The sequence below is a fragment of the Salmo salar genome, chromosome 05 (genome assembly GCF_965601325.2).
Source record: "Salmo salar chromosome 05, fSalSal1, whole genome shotgun sequence".
In the NCBI taxonomy this organism is placed as follows: Eukaryota; Metazoa; Chordata; class Actinopteri; order Salmoniformes; family Salmonidae; genus Salmo; species Salmo salar.
In genome coordinates this window covers 34,813,354-34,841,005 of record NC_138295.1, presented here as the reverse complement: position 1 = coordinate 34,841,005, position 27,652 = coordinate 34,813,354, and the positions used below count along the sequence as shown (strand labels likewise).

The following is a 27,652-nucleotide window of genomic DNA, read 5'->3' as shown; positions in this document are numbered from 1 at the left end:
CAGACTCAGTGAGCATAGCCTTGCTATTGAGAAAGGTTGTTGTAGGCAGACCTGGCTCTCAAGAGAAGACAGGCTATGTGCACACTGCCCACAAAATGAGGTGGAAACTGAGCTGCACTTCCTAACCTCCTGCCAAATGTATGACCATATTAGAGACACATATTTCCCTCAGATTACACAGACCCACAAATAATTTATCAATTATCAATTTTGATAAACTCCCATATCTATTGGGTGAAATTCCAGTGTGCAATCACAGCAGCAATATTTGTGACCTGTTGCCACAAGAAGAGGGCAACCAGTGAAGAACAAACACCATTGAAAATACAACCCATATTTATGTTTATTTATTTTCCGTTTTGTACTTAAACTATTTTGCACATTGTTACAACACTGTATATAGACATAATATGACATTTGAAATGTCTCTATTATTTTGGAACTTGTGAGAGTGTAATATTTACTGTTGACTTTTTGTTTATTTCACTTCTGTTAATCCATTTCACTTGCTTTGGCAATGTAAACATATGTTTCCCCTTGAATTGAATTCAGAGAGAGAGAGAGAGAGAGAGAGAGAGAGAGAGAGAGAGAGAGAGAGAGAGAGAGAGAGAGAGAGAGAGAGAGAATGTGTGAGAGATGGAGGTAGAGGAAGAGAATGAGGGTTAAGGGGGGATGAGGCAGAGGAGAGGATGGCAGGATGGGAGTTGTAATTAAATTGAAGCAGAGAGGATGTGGTGATGGTAGAAGAAGGCAGTAGAGGAATAGAAGAGAGGAAGAGAGGGGTGAGAGATAGAGAGGTAATGAGGGGGGCAAGAGATAGAGGAACAAGAGCAACACTCATTAAGAATAAAGGCTCCATTAGTCAGCAAACTGGGGCGGGGGGGGGGGGTATAATGAAGGGACATAAAGTTATGCCACAGCAATAGGCATTGGACACACACGCATGTACGCACACACACACACACACACAGTCACTAATTACATACTGATACAGCGAACAGTAAAGACCGAATGTCTGAACGCTGATGAAAAGCCAATGTCGTGATGATTTTGTTGTGTGTGTGTGTGTGTGTGTGTGTGTGTGTGTGTGTGTGTGTGTGTGTGTGTGTGTGTGTGTGTGTGTGTGTGTGTGTGTGTGTGAGCCCAGAGAAGCAATGGGTGTGTTCACTTCACAGCCACTGCAGCCAGCCAGAACACAAGAGCGCAACGAGGATGCGCAACATGACCGATCTGTAACGATAAAAATACTTTTACACCTGCAGACAGACCCCGCGTGCTTCCTGAGAGAAATCGATAAGGAAGACCATATTATTGTAGTTGTATAATTTACTGCGTACAAAATGCACCGCCACAGCCAATCAAATTAGCTTTATTTCGCACCACCAACAAACTCCTGCAAATACCCTGCAGCTCAGCACTCCATTCAATAGTGCACCTTGGTCGGTTCAGCCAGTCGGTTTGTGCAGGTGGATGGAAATAAACAGCTCAGGTGTGAATAAACAGATCCTGATAGCTGGAGAGTCCCACGGTGTGTGTGTCTGTGTTGTAATGCAGTGTGTAATGCAGTGTGTATTTTCCTTATTAGGCCGTTTAACCCTTGTGACCCTGTAATGCTGCAGGACGCAGTCTATGGGGAGTGGAGACTGAATCTCATCACTCCCAATAGAAGCCATTTAGACGGAGTAGAATGAGTCGTTCTGTACCACCCAGAGACAGACGCGGTTTCTCCATCCATTCCTGAATGAAATCCATCTTTATCTGGCCGGCTATTCACAGCCACCCCAATCTCTGACTGCAGTCTCAGCTATTCAGAGAGTACATATCTCTCCATTTCAAACCGATGGAGAGAAACAGAGAGAGCTAGAGAGAGAGCTAGAGAGAGAGAGAGAGAGAGAGAGAGAGAGAGAGAGAGAGAGAGAGAGAGAGAGAGAGAGAGAGAGAGAGAGAGGAGAGAGAGAGTGGACTACACTGCAAAGTAAGTGAGCAAGGAAGCAAGTGTGTGTTGGATTCCTACAGACAGTCAGTACCACAATGCAGTTTATTTACTGCCTATATAAGGAGGACAGATGCTTGCTTTAAAAGATGATATGGAGCAAGATATGAGTTGTGTTTTCTTCTCCCCGCCAATGGCTGATGCCTGTGCAGTTCAGAGTAGGGTTTTTAACCAGCATTGATCTGATTAGGCTGCAGTCTTCCTTTGTTATCATCAGGGTCATAAATGTTTAAGGACCATTAGGAAGCACGAACGAGGCGGACGGAGGAGGGCTTAATGCTTAAATGACCATTACTGGATACCTCTCTCTCCATTTACAGATTAAAAGCTTTACTGGGTCTCCTGCTCTTCCATCTCTCTCCGTCTGAACACTCATATGTCTGAGCAGACTCAGGAGGAAAAGTTTGTTGGGTTCCACAGGGAGGATGGAGGATAAGGTAGAGAGAGAGAGAGAGAGAGAGGAAGCGAGTGAGAGAAAGACCCTAGAAAAATAGGGAACAAGATTTTTCAGGTAGGAAGTTATTTTCCAGTTGAGGTCTTTTTTTTGTCTGGGTCGTTGGGTGAGATGAACTGTGTAATGCCAATGTGCATGCACGCACGCACGCACGCACGCACGCACGCACACACACACACACACACACACCATGTAATGCCATGTGCACCACTCTAATTACAGGTCCTGTTTCTCACAGGTTAGAACCCTTTCTCTCGCTGACTGACTAATAGCAACATTCTGGAGGGGTAGATTCACAACACCCCCCCCCCCCCCCCCCCCCCCCACACACACAAGCAGCCCAGGGGAAGAGTGATCACGAAGGAGCAGAGAGCAGGAGACCCATTTGCTCTGATTGGACACAATGGGAGAGAAAGCTGTCTGATTATTTAATGGGTCTGTGATTGGTGCTCCTCTGATTCACAGACATCGTGCGTTTGTGTGCGTGTCGCGTGTTGGTGTGTGTGTGTGTGGGTGGGTCAGTGTGCGTGCGTGTGTGACCACAGTGTTCGGTAGTCGCTTGTCACTCTTTAATGATTTAATAAAGCACTGGAGCGTGTAGAATTAAGGAGAATTCAGATGAAGCAGAAATACATCCCGATGATTTCATTAACCACACACTGACAACGGCCATTAAACCAGACGTAGTGTTTCAGTTATCATCATCATAGTCACTGCTTTGACACAATATCACCATGTCACACCTGGGACAGAGAACTGGTGCATGTGAAGGTAATCTATAGGCCGTCTTAATGTGTTCATTAAATGTAGTCGACTATTGATAAAAGTATATTGGCTAAGTGCATCCTTTGTGCAATTCAAATATATATCCCAGTTCATCTAAGGTCAACTGTACACAAAAACAACAAGCAAAAGTAAGGAAATGTAAGATCATGTATTTATTACGTTCACCGATGTACACAGTGGTGGTGGCTGTCTCTCTGAACAGCAGATGGAGGAAAGCACAGAACACTACCGGATCAAGAGAACGCTGGGCGGGGTGTGTCCTGGAGGGGTCGGAACAGAACCAGTTCTGGGGGGTAGTGGGCCAAAGCTGGCCCTCTCCTCTGGTACACAGGCATGCTTAAAGGGAAGCGGGATGAACAGAATGTTCATGGCATCAGTGTTTTGTCATCGTGAACACCAGCAGAGCAGTTCTGTGATCCTGAACGGTCCTTCCTGTGACTGCCCGCTGTCCGGAGCAACACACGGAAGATAGTGGGGGGGGGGGGGGTTCAAGCCTGACGACAGAGAGGAGATCGGTCCACTCAGCGTTGCAGCGTTCGGGAGCGTGAGCAAGAAAGAGGAAAGGGTTTCATCATGATATTGTTGCGGTGCAGAGTAGTCAGGCAGTATAGTTCTGCGTCTCATTTGCAGTCCCAGCATGCGTCCTCTCCCCTCCTGAATACCCATCAGCCTATTCAGCCGACTACCTGCAGGAGGCACGGCCTACTGCTTCACCTCCGAAGGTGCTGGGATAGAAAAGGCTGAACATCTGAGCATTATTCAACACAATTTAGCATGATTTGGTGCTACAGCAAACAGCGGCAGATACGGCATCGCCATGGTTACGCAGAGTGACAAACAGACAGAGCTAAGTACAGGTGCAGCCGGAAAACGTTGTAACCCTTGAGCCTCCTCTGAGTCTTCCATATGCTCCACAGCCATGTCCAACACACGAACACACACACACACACACACTAAGTCATCCCGATGGCCGATATGCAGTCAATACAACATGACATTGTTTGCGGTAATTACTGCGCATATGCATAAATAACGACGCACACATCTGGCATAGACATATTAATGAGTACGTAGTGCAGCAGTTCTATAAATGAAAGATCGGTGGTTATGAATGTGATAGCAGGGCAGGCAGGTAGACAGCACAGCACAGCTGGTTGTTCACACACATAAACACAGCACACAGAAACATCCATTGAGCGTATGAATTAATACAACCAATGTTCCCGGTGTGGGGGCTATAGGAGCTGTTTAGGAAGGTTTGGGCTCAAATTGTGCCTTTTCCTGCTTTCGTTTCCTTGTGTATTTGTTTAAATGAATCCAATGGAACGCGTCCTCCACTGTGCGTCCGGCTGTAGCGGCAGAGCTGTGGCTGAGGCTGTGCTACAGTAGAGTGCTGATGCTTTAGGACCTACAGAGTGTGAAATAGATCAGTAAGGCCAAGCTACAGCACTTATTCTGCTATAAGCCTGCAGGTCATATCAGTTCTCGCTCTCTCTCTCTCTCCCTCTCTTTTTTTCTCCCGCTTTGCTTTCCTCCCGTCTTCTCTCCCTGGACATGTTTCCTACAGAGTCGTGTGTAGTGTGTGTCATTCTAGTTCCTTGTGTGCCTTTCTGTTTGTGCTGTTTTGTATCTCTCGCTGGCTGAGTCTCTCCACAGTGGGCGGTATAGCTAAGCCAACAGTGGCGCCAACATCCTTGTGTCAGGCCAACGAAGGATTAAAATGCTCAAGTCCAGGGGAATCAGACACCATTGAACTAATGTTTGACAGTGTGTGTGTGTGGTTTATGATAGAGCTGTAATATGAGCGAACAAGAACAGTAAAATAATCCCTCCCCATTCCACTACCCTTCTCTATGCCAGTTGATTTAACGCATGGCTTCTCGGCTTGTTTATTTCGGAGATATTGATGTAAATGATTGGTATCCTCTCCTCCTCCCCTTTCTCTCTCTCTCTCTCTCTCTCTCTCTGTCTGTCTGTTGGCAGTGGAGAGGTGTCAGCGGACGACAAACGGCCGCGACAACAATTAAAAAATAACAACAGGCCTTGTAAAGGCCCCACACAGGCCTGACAGGCGCATCAATCTCCCGCCTACTTTCCTCACTGCTATCAATTAACCCCAGCACGAGATCTGTGATCGACTAGCTGACCTTGGCATTAATGATGCTCGTGTTCTATAGAATGGAGGGATAAATCTTCAGGTGAGCGTGTTCCTCTTTTCTTTCGGAAAGAATGACTGATTGACAGACACTTTGTGTAACTGTCTGTTGCTCACGTGCCGTTGGACAGCTGGTGTGTGTAAGCTAATTCAATTTTAGTGCCCGGGAGAGAGTGATGCAAGACACATACTGCAGACCTACCACCAATCCAGCCCCTCCCATCCCCCCCCCCCCCCCCCCCCCCGCCCTTCTCTCCGTCCACCACCATCTCCAACCCCTCCGGATGGAAGTTAATTTTACGTCCCCCAGAAATAGGAAAGAACAAGAGACAAAAAACATTAGTGTCAGCAAAAGATTTATAAGACAGAGGAAATGGAGGGCCAAGCCATTCTCTATGGTATGTTTCCGCTCAAGGGTCTCTCTCTCTCTCTCTCTCTTTCTCTGGTTTACTCTTTCTTTCTCTCCCTCTACTGCTCGCTCAACAACATTTTTCCCCCAAGAGCCACTATAAGATAAAGAGTTCATGCCGTGCCATATTATCTCCCCTCAAACTAAAACAAGTAAAAAGTGGAAATAGACCACACATGATAAACTCTCTCTCTATCCCTCGTCTTCTTTGCTAGTGTCAACCCCAGATTGGCGTCTGCACCTGTTGAAAAGTTAGTCGATTTTTTTTGTACTTTATTACTCACATTTATGGAAAGTCTTTTTTATTTTCTTTTATGACTGTTTTATTTGTGTTAATGCCGCTGGTTATTCTCCCAGGACTGTGCTGAGTCATAGGGACACAGATCACAGATAGACTAATAAATCATAAGCATCTACTGGATCTAATGTTCTGCTGCCAGGGTGTGTGTGTGTGTGTGTGTGTGTGTGTGTGTGTGTGTGTGTGTGTGTGTGTGTGTGTGTGTGTGTGTGTGTGTGTGTGTGTGTGTGTGTGACTGCTGACGGGTGTTGAGTATGAGGCGGGAGACGAGATGATTCTGAAAAACCCTCTACTCTTTGCGTAACGCTCACACACTGGCACAGACAGAACACACACACACACTCTGTCAAGCTACATGTTTAGAGATGCCACATAAGCACATTCATTCCTTCATACCACTGACTACTTTTTCATGACTTACTGAAAGCACTTCTCTATCACTGGAGATAGAGGTATGAATGGACAGAGTTAAGCTTGGATATACTGAAGCGCCATCGGACTCATAGTAACCTGTCACATGTTTTCACCAAAAGAGGAAATTACATATAATATATCAAGTCACTCAGTTTAACCCCTCTCTGTCACTTTGGAGTTGGTTCATCCCGGTCTGTCATACACAACAAGTCTCCATTGGACAAAACTATCACCTGACAGTGGGAGGTGAAGCAAGACAAAGAAAACTGTACAAGACTGTCTCAAAAGGAAGAGAGAAGAAATAAGCATAAGGTCCTTTCTTTCTCTCTCTCTCTCTCTCTCGCTCTCTCTCTTTCTCTCTCTCTCTCTCTGTGCCTTTCTTTGAGTCTCTGTGTCTGTGTGGGGGCTCTTGTCTGTGTGAAGGGGGTCCCCCCCCTCTTACCCCCAGCTCAGAGAGGCAGACAGTAGCAGAAGGAGCAGCAGCAGGGAAGGAGGGGGGCCCATGGAAAGACGGGGGGACACCCCCCCACCCCCAGAACCCAGGTTGGACACCGTGGCCTTCTCAGCATAGAGAGGGATCACGTCAAACTGACCCTCCTCCTCCACATCCTCCTCTTCCTCACTCTGCTCCACCTGAGACAGAGAGAGATATATTGTTAGAAGAGAGGAAGAGAGAAAGAAACGAGGAATGAGAAGAGAGGATGACATGAGGGATGAGTGAGGAGAAGAGAGGATGACATGAGGGATGAGTGAGGAGAAGAGAGGATGACATGAGGGATGAGTGAGGAGAAGAGAGGATGACATGAGGGATGAGTGAGGAGAAGAGAGGATGGAAGGAGAGAGTGGGACAAAGGGAAGCGGAACAATGTATTGGTGGTTGAAAAAGAGAGAGAGCGACAGAGAGCGAGAGAGACAGAGAGAGAGAGGGAGACAGAGAGACAGAGAGAGAGAGAGACAGAGAGAGAGAGAGAGACAGAGAGAGAGAGACAGAGAGAGACAGATAGAGAGAGAGAGAGAGAGAGAGCAGAGAGAGAAAGAGAGAATGGAGCGAGGGATTACAATGTGGAACACGGAGGAGGGAAAGAGAGAGAAGAGGAGAGAGAGAGAGTGAAGGAGGGAGGGAGGGAGTAGGAGGAAGGATTGGGGGAGAGGAAAGGAGGGAGGGATGGACAGACAGATGGGCATGCATAAATTAATACTGATGAAGTTTGATTGATGCACTTTCTCTTGCAAAAACCTTCATCTAATCCTCTCAGAGAGAGAGAGAGAGTGAGAAATATGAAGAGAGAGTGAGGAAGAGAAAAGGGGAGAAAGAGGAAAAGAGAGATGTAGAGAGGGAGGGAGAGAGAGCGAGCAAGTGGAACAGAGTTGTAGTGGGAGAGACAGAATTAAAGACGGAGATAGTGAGAAAGGGAGATAGCCAATGAGAGAGAGAGCGAGAGAGAGAGAGGGTACTGGAATCCCCCTGGTCTAGCTGGCGGCAGAGATAATCTCTGGCTGTGTTGAGCATGCGGGAAGCAGTGGAGACACAAAGCGCTTCACTGTCATTCTGATCAATTGACCGAACAGGATTTAGTGGTCAGCCAACAGCAGTCACTCCTGTTGTCAATGGTCATTCCAGAAGCCTCTGGTCAGGGCTCTAAATAAATACAAATCATTTGTAGCACTGGTGCTCCTAATTTTTAAAAGTTAGGAGCACCACATGAAATTCAGGAGCAACAGAAAAATAGATACCTCCATTGGGCCTATATGAATACTACTTACTTTTGAAACACATCTCCTGAAGAATCTTTGCATATACTAGTAAAGTTACCAGGTTGTTAGTATGGCTGCATGATAAGGGCAAAAAACTCAAATTATGATTTTTCAATTGGACTTGGCATATACACTGAGTATTCAAAACATTAAGAACACCTGCTCTTTCCATGACATAGACTGACCAAGTGAATCCAGGTGAAAAAGCTATTATCCCTTATTGATGTGACCTGTTAAATCCACTTCAATCAGGGTAGATGAAGGGGAGGAGACAGGTTAAAGAAGGATTTTTAAGCCTTGAGACAACTGAGACATGGATTGTGTATATGTGCCATTCAGAGAGTGAATGGGCAAGACAAAATATTAAAGTGCCTTTGAAAGGGGTATGGTAGAAGGTGCCAGGGGCACCGGTTTCAGTGTGTCAAGAACTGCAACGCTGCTGGGTTTTTCACATTCAACAGTTTCCCATGTGTGTCACGAATGGTCCACCACCCAAAGGACATCCAGCCAACTTGACACAACTGGCACTGTTTAGTTGCACTGTTGCTCCCAAAATAAAAACCCAGGTCAAACAGGAAAATATTGAATCAGAGAGGTGCGGGGGCCTGCCTTAATCAACATCCACGTCTTCGGCGCCCAGGGAACATCAGGGGCAAAACAACAGATTTTTACCTTGTCAGCTCGGGGATTCGATCCAGCAACCTTCCAGTTACTGGCCCAACGCTCTAACCACTAGGCTACCTGCCACCCAAGTCAGGTGGTCAGTGTCCAATTCAACGGTCAGTCAGGGGTCAGTCCAACTGTTTGTGGTCAAGCTGGCAGTGGTCAGTGCTGGGTGGAGTGATCAATTGCTTTGCTTCATTTCATTGACCAGTTGTGTGATCATTGTTTAGTGAATCAGTGCATGTTTCTGAGGGATGGTAATTGATCTAAAACTAACAACGTTGCATAGTGCTGAGTAATGTTGAATAGTGTTCAGTAATGTTAGGTAGTACTTGGTCATGTTGAGTAATATTAGGCAGTATTGAGTAATGTTGAATAGTGTTCAGTAATGTTAGGTAGTACTTGGTCATGTTGAGTAATGTTAGGTAGTACTTAGTCATGTTGAGTAATGTTAGGTAGTACTTGGTCATGTTGAGTAATGTTAGGTAGTACTTGGTCATGTTGAGTAATGTTAGGTAGTACTTGGTCATGTTCAGTAATGTTAGGTAGTACTTGGTCATGTTGAGTAATGTTAGGTAGTACTTGGTCATGTTGAGTAATGTTAGGTAATACTTGGTCATGTTGAGTAATATTAGGCAGTATTGAGTAATGTTAGATAGTACTGGGTAATGTTAGGTAGTATTGAGTAATGTCAGGTAGTATTGGATAATGTTGAGTAATGATAAGTAGTATTGAGAAATGTTAGGTAGTATTGGATAATATTGGGTAATGTTAAGTAATATTTGGGAATGCTGAGTAATGTTAGGTAGTATTGGGTAATGTTGAGTAACGTTAGGTAGTATTGGGTAATGTTGAGTAATGTCAGTTAGTATTGGGTAATGTTGAGTAATGTCAGTTAGTATTGGGTAATGTTGAGTAATGTTAGGTACTATTGGGTAATGTTGAGTAATGTCAGTTAGTATTGGGTAATGTTGAGTAATGTTAGGTACTATTGGGTAATGTTGAGTAGTGTCAGTTAGTATTGGGTAATGTTGAGTAACGTTAGGTAGTATTGGGTAATGTTGAGTAATGTCAGTTAGTATTGGGTAATGTTGAGTAATGTCAGTTAGTATTGGGTAATGTTGAGTAATGTTAGGTACTATTGGGTAATGTTGAGTAATGTCAGTTAGTACTGGGTAATGTTGAGTAATGATAGGTAGTATTGGGTAATGTTGAGTAATGTCAGCTAGACTGGGTAATGTTGAGTAATGTCAGTTAGTACTGGGTAATGTTGAGTAATGATAGGTAGTATTGGGTAATGTTGAGTAATGATAGGTAGTATTGGGTAATGTTGAGTAATGTCAGTTAGTATTGGGTAATGTTGAGTAATGTCAGCTAGACTGGGTAATGTTGAGTAATGTTAGGTACTATTGGGTAATGTTGAGTAATGTCAGCTAGACTGGGTAATGTTGAGTAATGTTAGGTACTATTGGGTAATGTTGAGTAATGTCAGTTAGTATTGGGTAATGTTGAGTAATGATAGGTAGTATTGGGGAATGTTGAGTAATGACAGGTAGTATTGGGTAATGTTGAGTAGTACTCACAGCGTTGTTGCTGAGCTCATCCTCGGCGTGGTTGCTGAGCTCATTCTGCTGGTCCAAGGGGGAGGGGCGAGAGGGCGGGGGGAAAGTGCTCTCTACTGGCCGAGGGGGGGAGCTACCCATGGTACTGATGGAGTTCTCTGTGAGACGAACAGATAGACACATTACATTACATAATGTGTGTGTGTGTGTGTGTGTGTGTGTGTGTGTGTGTGTGTGTGTGTGTGTGTGCGTGCGTGCGTGCGTGCGTGCGTGCGTGCGTGCGTGCGTGCGTGCGTGCGTGCGTGCGTGCGTGCGTGCGTGCGTGCGTGTGTGTGTGTGTATTCACATCCGTGCATGAGAGCGAGTGTGTGTCTGAGTGTTTAACTATTTGACAGATTGATGGATTGCAGTGTCAAGCAGTAAATTGATTGTTTGCCTCATGTAAAGTGCATTGATTGATTGGTCTGACAGTTGCTTGATTGAGATACAGTTGAAGTCGGAAGTTTACATACACCTTAACCAAATACATTTAAACTCAGTTTTTCACAATTCCTGACATTTAAACCGAGAAAGAATTCCCTGTCTTAGGTCAGTTAGGATCACCACTTTATTTTAAGAATGTGAAATGTCAGAATAATAGTAGAGAGAATGATTTATTCCAGCTTTTATTTCATTCATCACATTCCCAGTGGGTCAGAAGTTTACATACACTCAATTAGTATTTGGTAGCATTGCCCTTAAATTGTTTAACTTGGGTCAAACGTTTCAGGTAGCCTTCCACAAGCTTCCCACAATAAGTTGGGTGAATTTTGGCCCATTCCTCCTGACAGAGCTGGTGTAACTAAGTCAGGTTTGTAGGCCTCCTTGCTTGCACACGCTTTTTCAGTTCTGCCCACAACTTTTCGATGGGATTGAGGTCAGGGCTTTGTGATGGCCACTCCAATACCTTGACTTTGTTGTCCTTAAGCCATTTTGCCACAACTTTAGAAGTATGCTTGGGGTCATTGTCCATTTGGAAGACCCATTTGCGACCAAGCTTTAACTTCCTGACTGATGTCTTGAGATGTAGCTTCAATATATCCACATAATTTTCTTTCCATATGATGCCATCTATTTTGTGAAGTGCACCAGTCCCTCCTGCAGCAAAGCACCCCCACAACATGATGCTGCCACCCCCGTGCTTCACGGTTGGGATGGTGTTCTTCAACTTGCATGTCTCCCCCTTTTTCCTCCAATCATAATGATGGTCATTATGGCCAAACAGTTCTATTTTTGTTTCATCAGACCAGAGGACATTTCTCCAAAAAGTACGATCTTTGTCCCCACATGCAGTTGCAAACCGTAGTCTGGCTTTTTAATGGTGGTTTTGGAGCAGTGGCTTCTTCCTTGCTGAGTGGCCTTTCAGGTTATGTCGATATAGGACTCGTTTTACTGTGGATATAGATCGTTTTGTACCTGTTTCCTCCAGCATATTCACAAGGTCCTTTGCTGTTGTTATGGGATTGATTTTCACTTTTCGCACCAAAGTACGTTCATCTCCAGGAGACAGAATGCATCTCCTTCCTGAGCGGTATGACGGCTGTGTGGTCCCATGGTGTTTATACTTGCGTACTATTGTTTGTACAGATGAACGTGGTACCTTCAGGCGTTTGGAAATTGCTCCCAAGGATGAACCAGACTTGTGGAGGTCTTGGCTGATTTCTTTTGATTTTCCCATGATGTCAAGCAAAGAGGCACTGAGTTTGAAGCTAGGCCTTGAAATACATCCACAGGTACACCTCCAATTGACTCAAATAATGTCAATTTGCCTATCAGAAGCTTCTAAAGCCATGAAATCATTTTCTGGAATTTTCCAAGCTGTTTAAAGGCACAGTCAACTTAGTGTATGTAAACTTCTGACCCACTGGAATTGTGATACAGTGAATTATAAGTGAAATAATCTGTCTGTAAACAATTGTTGGAAAAATTACTTGTGTCACGCACAAAGAATATGTCCTAACCGACTAGCCAAAACTATAGTGGTTGAGTGGTTGAAAAAAGTGTTTTAATGACTCCAACCTAAGTGTATGTAAACTTCCGACTTCAACAGTACATACTCATATGGGTGATGAACAGACTAACCCAGACAGGCGTTGTTGGTGAACATGTGCTGAATCCTCAGGCAGTCCTGCCATTGGTTGCCACTGCCCTCGCAGTTGCACCACAAGTTCACATCCACAGTGCTGTTGCTGACGTAGTTGGGGGTCATGATGGTGCCTGGAGGAGGGGGTCAAAGGTTACCAAAGTCAACTCCTACTGCAAAAGTTCCTAAGGCTGGCCCGCTGACACATTCCTGACACGATCCGCTAACACACTCTCTGCCATCTTTATCACTCTCTCTTTTCTTTGAGTCTCTCTGTTTCTCTCCTCCCTCATCTTACCCCTCTCCATCCTTCATACTTCGCTGCATCCCCCTTTCTCCTCAAGCCTCGTGGAACCAGACTGACTTCTGCACTTAAGGCTATTTCACCCCTCCTCTCCCCTCCCTCTCTCACGCTCTCTCTTACCGATCAGCCCGGCGTAGGATTTGAGGCACACAGCTCCACTCTCTCTGAGACAGCCAGAAGGGGAATGGCCAGAGGGCTGGCAGTTATGCTGGAAATCAGCCAGTCTGGACCTGAATCACACACACACACACACGAATGAGAGTGCTTCTAGGAGCAAAAAGGTTTGTGTTTTGTGTGTGTACATATAGTGTTTGTCTGACCTGCAGAGTTGGTCCCTCCTGCAGAAGCTCTGCAGAAGCAGACAGTTGGGCTGTATCCAGTCTCTCTCCTGGTAGGAACAGGAAGGGACAATGGTCTTCCTGCGTCTCTCCCCACACAGTTTGTCAGTACAGGGGCAGAACAGCAACCCCAGGCTGTACTCCTCCGGAACGCGCTCCAGGAAGCGCCGCAGCGCCCGGTGGCACTTCTGCCTGTTGCAGTGGTCCGAGCCTGGGGCATGCTTGGTGCAGGCCAGGACGTACTCAGACCTCAGGGAGCCACATTTCTCATACAGACCACAGTCCTGGGCTGCCTTCAGACATACGTTCTGTCCATCTAGAAGAAGAGAGGAGGCTGAGAGAGAGGGGGATGGGGATGGGGAAAGATAGAGGTGGACAGATATAGAGACAGGTATGGGGAAGGAGAGAGAGAGAGAAGGGGAGAGAGAGAGATAGAGGGGAGCAACAGAGAGAGAAAGAAAGGGGAGAGAAAGTGAAAATCTGATCACTTGAGCGCTGTAGAGATGAGTGGATTGATTGGTGATAGGGTTTAATAGTGTATTGATCAGGAGTGCCTGAGGGTAATAAATGATTGTGCTGCAGGCTACCTGCTGCCACTAAGGAGGACATTCGAGAAGACTCCAGCGACGAGTCCTCATAGGGAGACCCCTCAAAGTCATCATAACCTTCAGGATCACAGAGGAGAACATCACATTACAACCTAATAATAATAACATGGGAGGCAGAGTCATAATACAACCTAACATCATGATGTCACATCGCAACCTAAACATGACAAATGCAGGAGAGATCACCACATAACCTGAAAAGAACACGACAGTAGACCGAATCGCATCATAATCTCCCAACACCACAGGAGACAGAATCACAACATAATCAAACACACACGGAAGCGTCACATCATAACAGGGACTCAGAGCACTCAGCCAACATCTCGTTAAAACACCACACACCTGCTACCAACATCATAATAACACCTAGTCTAAATTCCATCATGGGTACATTTACCATTCATGAGGGTCAGATGACCCTATAAAGATGGCTGTGTTCCCCATACTGTACTGTCTTTAGTCATCCTATTTGGGCTGTATCCAGTCTAGCCTGCCTAAGTATGCTGCAGAGCTGTCTAACGATCATTTTACTAGTTCTTCAAAGTAGGTAAGGTATACTTTCACAAACGGTCTCTGTCCCTCTCATTGTTGTGTATATCCCTCTCTCATGTGGTCTGTGTATTTAACCTAACGTGGCAGGCGCAAAAGTGTATCCTTCCAGAGATCTGTATATAATGACGAGATGCTCATGCCTCCGCCCTAACAATGGGAGTCATTGTCCCAAAGGCAGGAAAGCAGGCGTTAAGTTTAGGTCCATAAATCAGCCCATAGAAACGCATTGGGCTTATTTTTTGGACTGATTTTGGCAAGTGAAACCTCCCACTTCAACTTTTCCTCTCTGAACCGGAAAAAACTGCCACAGGAAGACCGAAGGATTTTGGTAATTGTTGTTAACCATTACAGTCTAAGTCCTGTCTAAGCGATATGGAATTGTTTTAAGAAGGCAATACCAAGGATCATTTAGTTCTTTGATTTTGAATTTTAAGACCCTTTGAAGTATTGTATTTATTTATTTTTTTACAATTATATAGGACCTAGGCAGCACAGACAGGACACAACTAGTCACTAGTGCAGGCAGGCGAACCTCTGTGCCCAGTCCAGAAACCCCCGCTCAGTCTGACAGCACTTATAATGCTACCCAGGGAGAAAGGGAAGAACTGCCAAAGGCTTTCCAAGAGAAAGTACCTTACAAACTCAGAAGCCAAGGTGACCCCTTCGATTCAGACAACCAGTCTCAAGCCTCAGTGCAATGTCTGAAACCACCAAGAGACTCTGAGCTCAGCACGGAAGCTGAGCCCCTCAACCCAAGGGACGAAGACGAGCTTCAATCTCAACAATTGAGAACCTCTGCCCCAGGTTCCCTTAAGGCAGCAGCAGACCAACTAAAGTCTAGGGCAGCTCTCTCTGCAAGTCAAGTACAAGCCTATTCAAGCAGCTCCAACCAGTCACCCCCAGAAGGAGATATAACTGCGGACCAGCTTTGAATGCTACCACAACCCTTGAGTTCAGTATACAGGCCAGCAGCTCAGCTAGTTTGCCCTCAGCTCTTTCCAGGTCTAGATCAACTGGCCTAATCCCAGTTCCTAGGAGCTCCCAGTACCTTTCAGACCTTAACTGCTCTGGACTCGGCTCAGGCAATCTACCCTCTGCTAATACCTGACCTGTATCCAGCTCTACCTACCCAACCATGGCCCCCAGAAAAGGAGCCAACAGGCATTTACTCCAGCCATCAAAGATCTTCTCATGGGGCGGCCGGAGCCGTTCATGCCCCAAGGAGCACGAGTTCGGGAGTCGACGGGGCAGCCAAGATGGTCACTTTCTCTGCCAACCAGTAACCGTGGTCAACTCCTCCCTACCCGAGCTGCAACAGTCAGCCACAACAGCTCAGCCAGAACATGGCCTTGCAGCAAGTAATCTGTCCATACAGCCCCAGGAAGTGCTACAGATGACTTGAGTCCGATGGGAATAATGAATTAGCTGCACTACTGCGGGGGCGGCTGTTCATGAATTCATCAACGTGAATACACTAGATGGCCAAGATTGCCTCCTGGTCAGTTGACCCATCAGGTGACCTGTTACTCGACCCTATAAAGATGGCTGCCAAGCACACCATACAGTCTTTGGTTTGGCAGCCATCAGAGGACTCTCATCCAGGATACGTTCATGACCAAGTGAGTGTATTACCTGTGCCTTTTGACATGTTACGCTATTGTTTACTCTGGAAGTTCACAGCATGTCATCTTTTATGCTTTCGCCTTTATGCTAATTATGTTCCATTGATGTTTGTGAACACTAATACTTGTCTCGGTCTATTGCAGAAACCATCATTTTACCAGTCCTTATTCATGCATTTGCCATCTGTGCTGGAACGGTTTTTGGTGCTACAATAAATGGTCAAATGTTCATTGGAGTCTTGTCTGAATTGGCGGTTAGCATCCACCCACAACTAGTCTTTAGTCTCAGTACACTTCAACTCTACTCTAGTGTGGTCTTAAAAGCTACTTCAGCAGTGTATTTCTTTAATATGTTCCAGATCTGAACTAATTACATGGTGTGAGTACAACCTAACTACACTGAACAGAAATATAAACGCAACATGTAAAGTGTTGGTCCCATGTTTCATGAGCTGAAATAAAAGATCCCAGAAATGTTCCATACGCACAAAAGGTTTATTTCTCTCAAATTCTGTGCACAAATTTGTTTACATCCATGTTAGTGAGCATTTCTCCTTTGCCAAGATAATCCATCCACCTGACAGGTGTGACATATCAAGAAACGGATTAAACAGCATGATCATTACACAGGTGCACCTTGTGCTGGGGACAATAAAGGCCACTCTAAAATGTGCAGTTTTGTCACACAACCCAATGCCACAGATATCTCAAGCTTTGAGTGAGTGTGCAATTGGCAAGCTGACTGCAGGAATGTCCACCAGAGCTGTTGCCAGAGAATTTAGTGTAGATTTTTCTACCATAAGCCGCCTACAACATCGTTTTAGAGTATTTGGCAGAACTTCTAACCGGCCTCATAACCTCAGACCACGTGTAACCACGCCAGCCCAGGACCTCCACATCTGGCTTCTTCAACTGCGGGATCGTCTGAGATCAGCCGCCTGGACAGCTGATAAAACTGAGGAGTAATTCTGTCTGTAATAAAGCCCTTAAGTGGGGAAAAACAAATTCTGATTGGCTGGGCCTGGCTCCCCGGTGGGTTGGCCTATGCCCTCCCAGGCCCACCCATGGCTGCGCCCCTGCCCAGTCATGTGAAAACTGTAGATTAGGGCCTAATTTATTTATTTCAATGACTGATTTCTTTACATGAACTGTAACTCAGTAAAATCATTGAAATTGTTGCATGTTGCGTTTATATTTTTTGTTCAGTATATAAATCTACTAATCTGTTCATGTAAATCCCTGTGTACTGTTTTCCTTAATGACACGGTAGGGGAGAGAACTCTGTTCTGTGTTAGAGAAGAGTGCTGTGTAATTACCGTATGCATGGTGACTAACGGAGCATGGGGGATAGCTCCATTAGCTGTCATTAACTCTCACTGACAGCGAGTCCCAAATGGTACCCAATTCCATATATATATATTTATATATATTAGTGCACTACTTTTGACCAGGACCTATGGGGAATAGTGTGCCCATTATGTAGGGAATAGGGTGCCATTTGGGACAGAGGCCTGATAGTGAGATGCGTGGCCATGCTGTGACTGTAGCATCAGTGGCAAAACACGGTGGCTATAGGGATGTGTCACAGAGGATGGCCAGGGGTCTAACGTAGTATTGGCCAAATGGTGGGTCAAGAACCAATGTAAACTGCCCCCTTCCCTCTACAAGCTAGTAACATACACACTTGGTGACACACACGCACGTCTACACCTACCACGTTTTTTATAAACTCATACACACACACGCGCGGACACACACTCACCCTGCAGGATCCTGATGCTCCAGTAGACTTTGAGGCAGTGCTCCTCTCTGCGTGCGCCGCGCTGACACTTGCAGGCCAACAGAGGGAGGTAGTGCAGGCTGCTCAGGGCCTCCAGGCACTCTATGCTGGCCTTGTTCCCCAGCGGCGCCACCGCCTCCTCGGATGCACAGTACTCCAGGGTCATGTACAGCTCCTTACACCGGGGGTCTTCCTTACACCCCCGCTCTGCCTCCACACAGTCTACAAAGCCAAGGGGGAGGGGCGACAAGGAGGGGACCACACCTACAGAAAAGGGGGCGGAGGAGACAGGGGTGGGGGAGAATGGTCAGCCATCGTATTGGGATGAGTAGTTGTTCCAATCATTTCCAAAGGGTTCACTCAATATGGTGGACAGGGGGAACCCACCACGGAATGTTGCTTTAAAAGGGCATGTCCATTCTAGTATCTCTTATGACTTCCATACAAGTACATTCACTCTGTGAACCCATTGATTTGTATTTGGGCTGAATGCACTGATGTTAAATATGAAAAGCCAATACTGGATGTGTGAGTCTTTCTCTACAGTATCTCATTTCCATGGACGTGAAGGCATTGTCATTGAGTGAATCAAAATCCAGAGTTTACAGTGTGAGGTTTCATATTTGGGAAATACCTCCTATTTTACCCCAGAAATGTTCTACGTGATATTTTCGGCTGCTTTCGACTGTTATTTGTAAACCAATACAAAATTCTCCCTTGGTAAAATTCAATGGTTTACCCACAAACCTACAGACACACTAACGTTTTCCGATTACAGTCTTTTAAAAACTCACCGGAGAGAGAGAGAAAGCGAGACAGAGACAAACACCATTTGGCGACACACACCAATCAGAACCTTGCTGGCTAGGACACACTCACAGTATGAGCCGCAATCAGCATGTGCTGAAAAACACGCGCACACAACCTGAGAGGAACCCTTTTATGTCTGACTCCTGCTGTGAGGGGGACTGTGGGCACGGAGTCTATCATTATTACAAAAACACAATACCACACATCCACAGGAGGGGGTACAGCAATCTGTCTGTGACACACACACACACACACACACACACACACACACACACACACACACACACACACACACACACACCCCCCCCCCCCCCCCCCCCCCACCCCGCCACACACTATATCAGGGTTTCCCAAACTCGGTCCTGGGGCCCCACCTGGGTACACATTCTGTTTTTTAGCCCTAGCACTACACAGCGGATTGAAATAATCAAAGCTTGATAATGAGTTGGTTGTTCGAATCAGCTGGGTTTGGGAAACCCTGCACCAGATGGCTGAAGTGGTAGAGCAAAAAGAGCTTCATATTCAACAGAGCAGCATATTTAAATCGAATATGTTGAGTTTCAGGAAATAGACTACCCGAAACTCTAGGTACAACGTAGATCAATGGGAGAACGCAAATTGAATAAATGAAGTACAGTGGGGCATAAGTACGCTTAAAGGGGCAATCAGCAGTTGCTACATCTATTTCTCGACTTTATAAATGAAAGATATGTACCCATTGATTCTTGAAGAATATAACTTATAAAGGCTTCATAAGCTTAGCTCAGCTGTCGTACCCCGATCAGAACCCAAAATAGAAGCTTGTTTTACTCCAATGTCTGTAAACAAAGAAAATGTAAACAAATACGATATAGCCTCAAAACATGGTTAAAACTATAATTTTCATATCATGGATGGTCAATCCTTGCATCCATAGCTCTGTCTATGAATTTGAGAGTGATTACATTTATCCAGCCCCATCCCTCAGCATTTCACCAAACCAGGGGTTGGGAAGCCGCTTTGTTATTGTTTCTACTGCAGATTGTCGCTTTAAACACTAGAGCACCAACTACAGGTAGAGGAAGAAGACAAATTACCCATGTCACATAAAAACCAGGAAACTCAGACTTTCCTCCTGAACTAGTCACACGTTGCCATACACATACCAGGTGAATCACTCACAATCACATGACGTCACATTGACCTTATCACCTTTTGAAAGAAGTTGAGGGGACCAGTATGAATGTGGTTTGTAAGACATTATAAATGGTAAAACCCCATTTTAACAGCAAGCTATAAAGCATTACACCTATAGGGTTTAAGTGTTACCGTTTTATATGTAACTGATCCTGGGCCAGTTCTGATGTGTTGTTCATTAATGGTTAGGGATAGGTCATGGATTGGGAGAGGTGGCTCGAGATCAGTGGTTATGGATGCAGTGCAGTGGAGCGCGATCCCACAGTTCATATGAGGGAGCAGTGAGGTATGATGTCATGCAGTCCCCGTGTGTACAGCAGAATGAGCAAATTAAAGAGTTTCAGTGAAGACACACACACACACACACACACACACACACACACACACACATAAACAGGGTGAATCTCCCAGCCAAGGAGGCAAAAGCCCAACACACCATCTGTTACTCCTGTGTTAGAGTTCCAAATCATAGTTATCAACAAAAACACACATACGACCCCAAGCTACCCCATGGACGCACACAACCCCTAGACGGTCACACACACACACACACACACACACACACACACACACACACACACCACACACACACACACACACACACACACACACACACACACACACACACACACACACCCTTCTTGGCTTTCCCTGTCCCCATATGCACACACAATCCGTATTCCAAACAAATCCTATGTGCTATCAATCCTATCAACAAATCAAAGTTAATTGGTCACGTACACAGTTTAGCAGATGTTAAAGCGGGTGCAGCGAAATGCTTGTGTTGCCAGCTCCTAAAACAAGTACACCAAAAAAAAAATTGAAACAAGAAATCAGGAATGTCAGAATGAATCCAGTTAACAACACAAATAACACTATCAGTAATCCAAATGCAATCTACAGTACCAGTCAAAAGTTTGGACACAACTACTCTTACAAGGGTTTTTCTTGATTTATTTTTTTACTATTTTCTACATTGTAGAATAATAGTGAAGACATCAACACTATGAAATTACACATGTGGAATCATGTATTAACCAAAAATGTGTTAAACAAGGTGACCCCTTCGATTCAGACAACCAGCCTCAAGCCTCAGTGCAATGTCTGAAACCACCAAGAGACTCTGAGCTCAGCACGGAAGCTGACCCCCTCAACCCAAGGGAAGAAGACGAGCTTCAATCTCAACAATTGAGAACCTCTGCCCCAGGTTCCCTTAAGGCAGCAGCAGACTAACTAAAGTCTAGGGCAGCTCTCTCTGCAAGTCAAGTACAAGCCTATTCAAGCAGCTCCAACTAGTCATCCCCAGGAGATATAACTGCAGACCAGCTTTGAATGCTACCACAACCCTTGAGTTCAGTATACAGGTCAGCAGCTCAGCTAGTTTGCCCTCAGCTCTTTCCAGGTCTAGATCAACTGGCCAGTACCTTTCAGACCTTAACTGCTCTGGACTCGGCTCAGGCAATCTACCCTCTGCTAATACCTGACCTGTATCCAGCTCTACCTACCCAACCATGGCCCCCAGAAAAGGAGCCAACAGGCATTTACTCCAGCCATCAAAGATCTTCTCATGGGGCGGCCGGAGCCGTTCATGCCCCAAGGAGCACGAGTTCGGGAGTCGACGGGGCAACCAAGATGGTCACTTTCTCTGCCAACCAGTAACCGTGGTCAACTCCTGCCTACCCGAGCTGCAACAGTCAGCCACAACAGCTCAGCCAGAACATGGCCTTGCAGCAAGTAATCTGTCCATACAGCCCCAGGAAGTGCTACAGATGACTTGAGTCCGATGGGAATAATGAATTAGCTGCACTACTGCGGGGGCGGCTGTTCATGAATTCATCAACGTGAATACACTAGATGGCCATGATTGCCTCCTGGTCAGTTGACCCATCAGGTGACCTGTCACCCGACCCTATAAAGATGGCTGCCAAGCACACCATACAGTCTTTGGTTTGGCAGCCATCAGAGGACTCTCATCCAGGATACATTTTCTACATTGTAGAATAATAGTGAAGACATCAACACTATGAAATTGCACATGTGGAATCATGTAGTAACCAAAAATGTGTTAAACAAATATTTGAGATTCTTCAAAGTAGCCACCCTTTACCTTGATGACAGCTTTGCACACTCTTGGCATTCTCTCAACCAGCTTCAACTGGAATGCTTTTCCAACAGTCTTGAAGGAGTTCCCACATATGCTGAGCACTTGTTGGCTGCTTTTCCTTCACTCTGCAGTCCAGATCAGGTAATTGTGGAGGCCACGCCATCTGATGCAGCACTACATCACTCTCCTTCTTGGTCAAATAGCCCTTACACTCGTGTGTCTTGGCCCAAACAAGTCTCTTCTTACTATTGGTGTTCTTCAGTAGTGGTTTCTTTGCAGCAATTCGACAATGAAAGCCTGATTCACACAGTCTCCTCTGAACAGTTGATGTTGCGATGTGACTGTTACTTGAACTCTGTGAAGCATTTATTTGGGCTGAAATTTCTGAGGCTGGTAACTCTAAATTATCCTCTGCAGCAGAGGTAACTCTGGGTTTCCTTTCCTGTGGCGGTCATCATGAGAGCCAGTTTCATCATAGCGCTTGATGGTTTTTAGACTGCACACAAAGTTCTTGACATTTTCTGGATTTACTGACCTTCATGTCTTAAAGTAATAATGGACTGTCATTTCTCCTTGCTGTTCTTGACATAATATGGCCTTGGTCTTTTACAAAATAGGACTATCTTCTGTATACCACCCCTACCTTGTCACAACACAACGTATTGGCTCAAACGCATTAAGAAGGAAAGAAATTCCACAAATTAACTTTTAACAAGGCACACCTGTTAATTGAAATGCATTCCAGGTGACTACCTCATGAAGCTGGTTAAGAGAATGCCAAGAGTGTGCAAAGCTGTCATCAAGGTAAAGGGTGGCTACTTTGAAGAATCTGAAATATTTGTTTAACACTTTTTTGTTTACTACATGATTCCACATGTGTATTTTCATAGTTTTGATGTCTTCACTATTATTCTACAATATATAAAATTGTAAAAAATCTAGAAAAACCACAGAGTAATTGTGTCCAAACTTTTGACTGGTACTGTATGTGTATATACACCAAAAATATATAGTAAGAATGATACACTACATGGCCAAAAGTATGTGGACACCTGCTTGTCGAACATCTCATTCCAAAATCATGGGCATTAATGTTGGGCGTTTAGGCCTGGCTCGCAATCGACGTTCCAATTCATCCCAAAGGTGTTGAATGGGGTTGAGGTCAAACCACTGTGCAGGCCAGTCAAGTTCTTCCACACCAATCTCGACAAATAATTTATGTATGCACCTCGCTTTGTGCATGGCGGCATTGTCATGCTGAAACAGAAAACGGCCTTCCCCAAACTGTTACCACAAAGTTGGATGCACAAAATCGTCTAGAATGTCATTGTATACTGTAGCGTTATGATTTCCCTTCACTGGAACTAAGGGGCCTAGCCCAAATCATGAAAAACATCCCCGGACCATTATTTCTCCTCCACCAAACTTTACAGTTGGCACTATGCACTGGGGCAGGTAGCGTTCTCCTGGCATCCACAAAACCCAGATTCGTCCGTCGGACTGCCAGATGGTGAAGCGGGATTCATCACTCCACAGAATGCGTTTCCAGTGTGCTCCAGAGTCCAATCGCGGCACGCTTGGCATTGTGCATAGTGATCTTAGGCTTGTGTGCGGCTGCTCGGCCATGGAAACCCATTTCATGAAGCTCCCAACTAACAGTTCTTGTGCTGATGTTGCTTCCTGAGGCAGTTTCGAATTTGGCAATAAGTGTTGCAACCGAGGACAGACAAATTTTACTTACAGTTGACCAGGGAAGCTCTAGTACGGTTGAATTTGACTTGTTAGAAAGTTGGCATCCTATGACGGTGCCACGTTGAAAGTCACTGAGCTTTTCGGTAAGGCCATTCTACTGCCAATGTTTGTCTATGGAGATTGCATGGCTGTGTGCTCGATTTTATACACATGTCAGCAACGGTGTGGCTGAAATACCCAAATCCATTCATTTGAAGGGGTGTCCAAATACTTTTGTGTATATAGTGTATGTTCATGTTGGTGTCACTGAACAATAATTTGAAAATAGCCTACTGTAGTTGCTAGTAGAATAACATTACAATTCAAATGTTATGTGAAAAATAGTTTGTCATTTTGGAACTAAACCGCCCTTGCACTGCCCTGCCTTTCATAGTTGTTTCGGTGCACTCTAAAAATGAGGGGTTCAATAAGGGTTCTTCTAAGATCCTCAAAGTTCTTTGAAGAACCTTAGGGTCTTGGCACTGAAAAATGCCCTCAAAAGATTCTTCCAAGATCCCCATATGAGGTGGGGTTCATCAAGGAACCTCCTTAGTTGGTTGGGGTTCTTGTAGAAACCTAACTGCTCAACTGAAACATTTGGATTTGAATTTGAAAGGACAGCAGGTGCAGGCACTTAACCCAAAAATGTAAAGACATCCTACATTTAAGGTAAGGGTTTGTCCCTTGTATGATATACATTGATATTGTTTTATGATGATACCATCTATCTTTTCATATTTGTTCAAGTCTTTCTAAAATGGAAAATGGACACAATTCAATGGATATCAATCAAAAAGAGGTAAGAATATATAGCTGTATTGGGTGCAGATGACTGAACTGCTCACTTTTGTGTCTGCAGGTACACAGAGGAGGAGGCATACAAAGGTATGTCAACTGGTATTGGTATGTTATGCAGATCCTCCTCCCTTATCTCATTAATGAATATCCCATAGGCCTCTACATTATGGACAAGGTATGTGTATGAAAACCATTAACGGTCTTTTTTTATTCACATTTACCACAAATATTGTGTTATTGTTATGGTGTTATTATTAATAATAATAATAGGGGGGGGGGGGGGGGGGGTAGTTCAAAAATAAACGGCAAAAGTTTCTTCGAAAGGTTCTTTGAGGATTCATTAAAATGGGTTATTTGAATAACCCTTTTAAAAGGGTTCTACGAAGAACTTACAGGGGTTCCCCCAGTTTCAATTTGCAGAACCCCTAAAGGACACTCCAGGAAACGTATTTTTAGAGTGTATGCTTTGTAAGGAATCTATTCCCATCATCTGCTCTGTAGGCAAAGTATTCCCATAGTTCGCTTCTGGAGCCAGTTTTGTCAATAAACTGCGGGCGTGGAAGTATGTTTTCGTTAGAAGAAGCCATGCTGTCGGCATTTTCTCTCTCTTGCTTGCTTCTCAAAAGTGTTTTGCGCTGTGTCAGCCTGGCTAATTTACTACTGCCCCCTTGAGAAGAGTCTGACAAATTACTAGACAGACTCGTCATCTCAATCCGTAGGCTATGACATGAGACACATTTGACAGAAGTAGGTTAACCTAAAGTAACAGAAATTCTAGTACCGAACCGTTTTTCATGTTATAGTATCGAAAGAGTTGCCTAGCCAACGGCTGTTTCTGTATAGGCCTACCGTGCAACTTGAAGCGGGCAGAGAATATGTTACATTTTTCAAAGTATCCGCAATGTAGGCTGGTTTTTCCTCCATAATCCGTGATTGTCTGAAGTCCCTGCCGCATGCGTCTCGTGTCTGAGCATTTGAATTGCGACTCCTCTTTGTCCCTGTCTTTTAGCCTATTTGATTTACTTACTTGTCGTACCTGGTCAAATCTTTACATTGATGTATACCTTTTCATTTCTCATGCATGTTATTTTCTTTCCCTTAACGTCATCTTTTTCTATGAGGAAATTATAAAGGAGTTACAGCTAGCTGTTTATCGGTTTATCTGCCGTTGACCTTTTCCAAAGCCCTCTTGTTCAACCCCAGCCTCCCGCTGTGCAGTAAAATCACCTCTGATGGAGACATCTGTCACCTGTGTGTGTGTGACCCGCTGGGCTGTCAAAACATAATGCGCACCCCGCCGTGCGGCGCCCGGTCCCAGTGTCTGCCTCTGCGGCTACTCAAACACACCTGGACTCACATCTGGCGGCCATACGCACCTGTGCGCCGATAAGACGTCAACCACGATTCCGCTGTTTGCACACAGGCGTCGGTTGAGTGAGCTTCCTCATTGAACAACAACTTTACAATTTATTCTGATGTGCGGTTGGAGGTGAGCTGAATTTTATATTAAGATTTTTTTTTTTTTTTAAGAAAGAGACCTGCAAGCCAGAAATGTATTTGCGTAAATCAAACCACGCTCACTCGGGTGAGGGAGAAACAGACAACTCACAGATGATATACAATGCGACCCCTGGGCCTGTCGCTTACACCAGCACACCAAACACACAATCATTAACACCGCTAATAAATAAAACTGTCAATCGCGGGGGAATTATTTGTGTAGCCTATGCATCGGGCGTCACCAACTCACAGAATATCAATTTCAGAATATCAAAAATGAGTGGTTTTAGCGATCATCAGCCTTTGTCCCAACACTGGAAATAATTTCTTAAATACTTTCATTAATCCAAAGTTTAAATTCAAGTGGTTTCGAAGTGGTTCCTACAGTCTCTCCTTTCACTAAATATTGATGTTGCCATAAAATGTTTATTAAGAGCAGTGTATGTAGCCTAGAAGATCAAGGAATAGGTTTAATACATTTATTCATTGCAGAGCATATTAGAAGCCATGCCTGCATCCAAAGCTCACTGAAAACGCGCATTTTAACCATAATGTAAAATGTTGTTATGGTGTTATGAGGGAAATTAGCCTTATTACGAATTTAAATCATCAAATACTTAAATTAGATGAGTAAATGTGTCATGATTGCCTATAAAACCCAGGTGCTAAAAAACTAATTTTAAGGTCAGAGTAGACTAGCATGAAGCCTGAATGACTGACGACAAAAATGTATGTAACAGCATGGATACCTTCTTTCATTTTACCTCGTATGAAGATGTTGAGCAGTATTCCGAGGAGCAACATCTCCGTTATGAGTCGGGCCGAGCACAGGGACACGGGAAGGGAGATTGAATTGGACGTTGTGCGTTTGGTCCGCCACCGCTCTATTTGTCCGCACACAGACCCGCGTCACTCCGCTCAACGTTACATCCAACGGGAGTCAGGCTCCACCGTTCTGGGAACAAGTTGCAGGTATATAGTCCTGTATAACGATTAATTCCTTAGATTGCACTGGCCGAGAACCCAGCTCAGATAGATTAACTGTCACCACCGCCAAAGTGTAGCGCGTGCCCTGTAGACTGAATACAATGAACCAAGACTCCAAAACTATTTACAGCTGTGAAACATCAGGTTACTCTGCATCCAAAGATAGATGTTCTCGAATTTTGACACTGGCTCTCGCCATTTCTCTCTCTACAGTGGCACGATAGGAGCCGGTCAACATGCTGCCTGAGACCGTGAAGATGACAGATCCCTCCTCCTCGCGCTCGTCAGTTCACTGTGCGACAGTGTGTTAAATTACTTTCACAGACACAGATGCGTCCTGAAGAAGAAGTGCTCAGACAGGTCGACGGGGGCATATAGTTAGTGGTGTAGTGCATCTGTAGTAACCTGGACATATTCGAGTTTGCCCATAATTTCAAACTAAATAGGATTTCATGGTCGTTTGTATTTCATGTGTCAAGCCAATCAATCTCAGCCAATCTATTTACATCCACGTAAATATTGTCCTTTCGACTAATGGATTTATTGTCAAGCCAAACCATCCCCTTTTATTGCCTGACAAACTATTTTATTCTACGTATTCTATTGATGTCATGCAGTGTCATTCTATTATACAGTCTATTCTATTTTTCATGTTCTATTTGTATTTTGTTCTATTCAGGGGGTGAGCTGTGTAATGTGTAAGTAGAGAAGAGGCTCAGGGAGGTTTA

At 44.8% G+C, this 27,652-nt stretch overlaps 1 protein-coding gene across 3 annotated transcripts in view; it reads right to left on the bottom strand.

Moving 5' to 3' along the window:
• The window catches only part of LOC106604699 (GDNF family receptor alpha-4), a 38,746-nt gene extending 11,317 nt beyond the window's left edge, over positions 1 to 27,429 (bottom strand). Inside the window, exons 1-8 of one of the 3 annotated variants that reach the window (XM_045718107.2) lie at positions 26,687 to 27,429; positions 17,801 to 18,082; positions 13,841 to 13,918; positions 13,236 to 13,587; positions 13,036 to 13,145; positions 12,611 to 12,745; positions 10,511 to 10,647; positions 6,952 to 7,142 (exon numbers count right to left, since the gene is read on the bottom strand). In XM_045718107.2, the coding sequence (XP_045574063.2) occupies positions 6,952 to 7,142; positions 10,511 to 10,647; positions 12,611 to 12,745; positions 13,036 to 13,145; positions 13,236 to 13,587; positions 13,841 to 13,918; positions 17,801 to 18,082; positions 26,687 to 26,741 (1,340 nt within the window). In that variant the 5' untranslated portion in view covers positions 26,742 to 27,429. The remainder of the gene's footprint in view (positions 1 to 6,951; positions 7,143 to 10,510; positions 10,648 to 12,610; positions 12,746 to 13,035; positions 13,146 to 13,235; positions 13,588 to 13,840; positions 13,919 to 17,800; positions 18,083 to 26,686) is intronic. The other 2 variants (XM_045718109.2, XM_082975166.1) reach the window with 2 other exon arrangements.
• Positions 27,430 to 27,652: the final 223 nt, after the last annotated feature.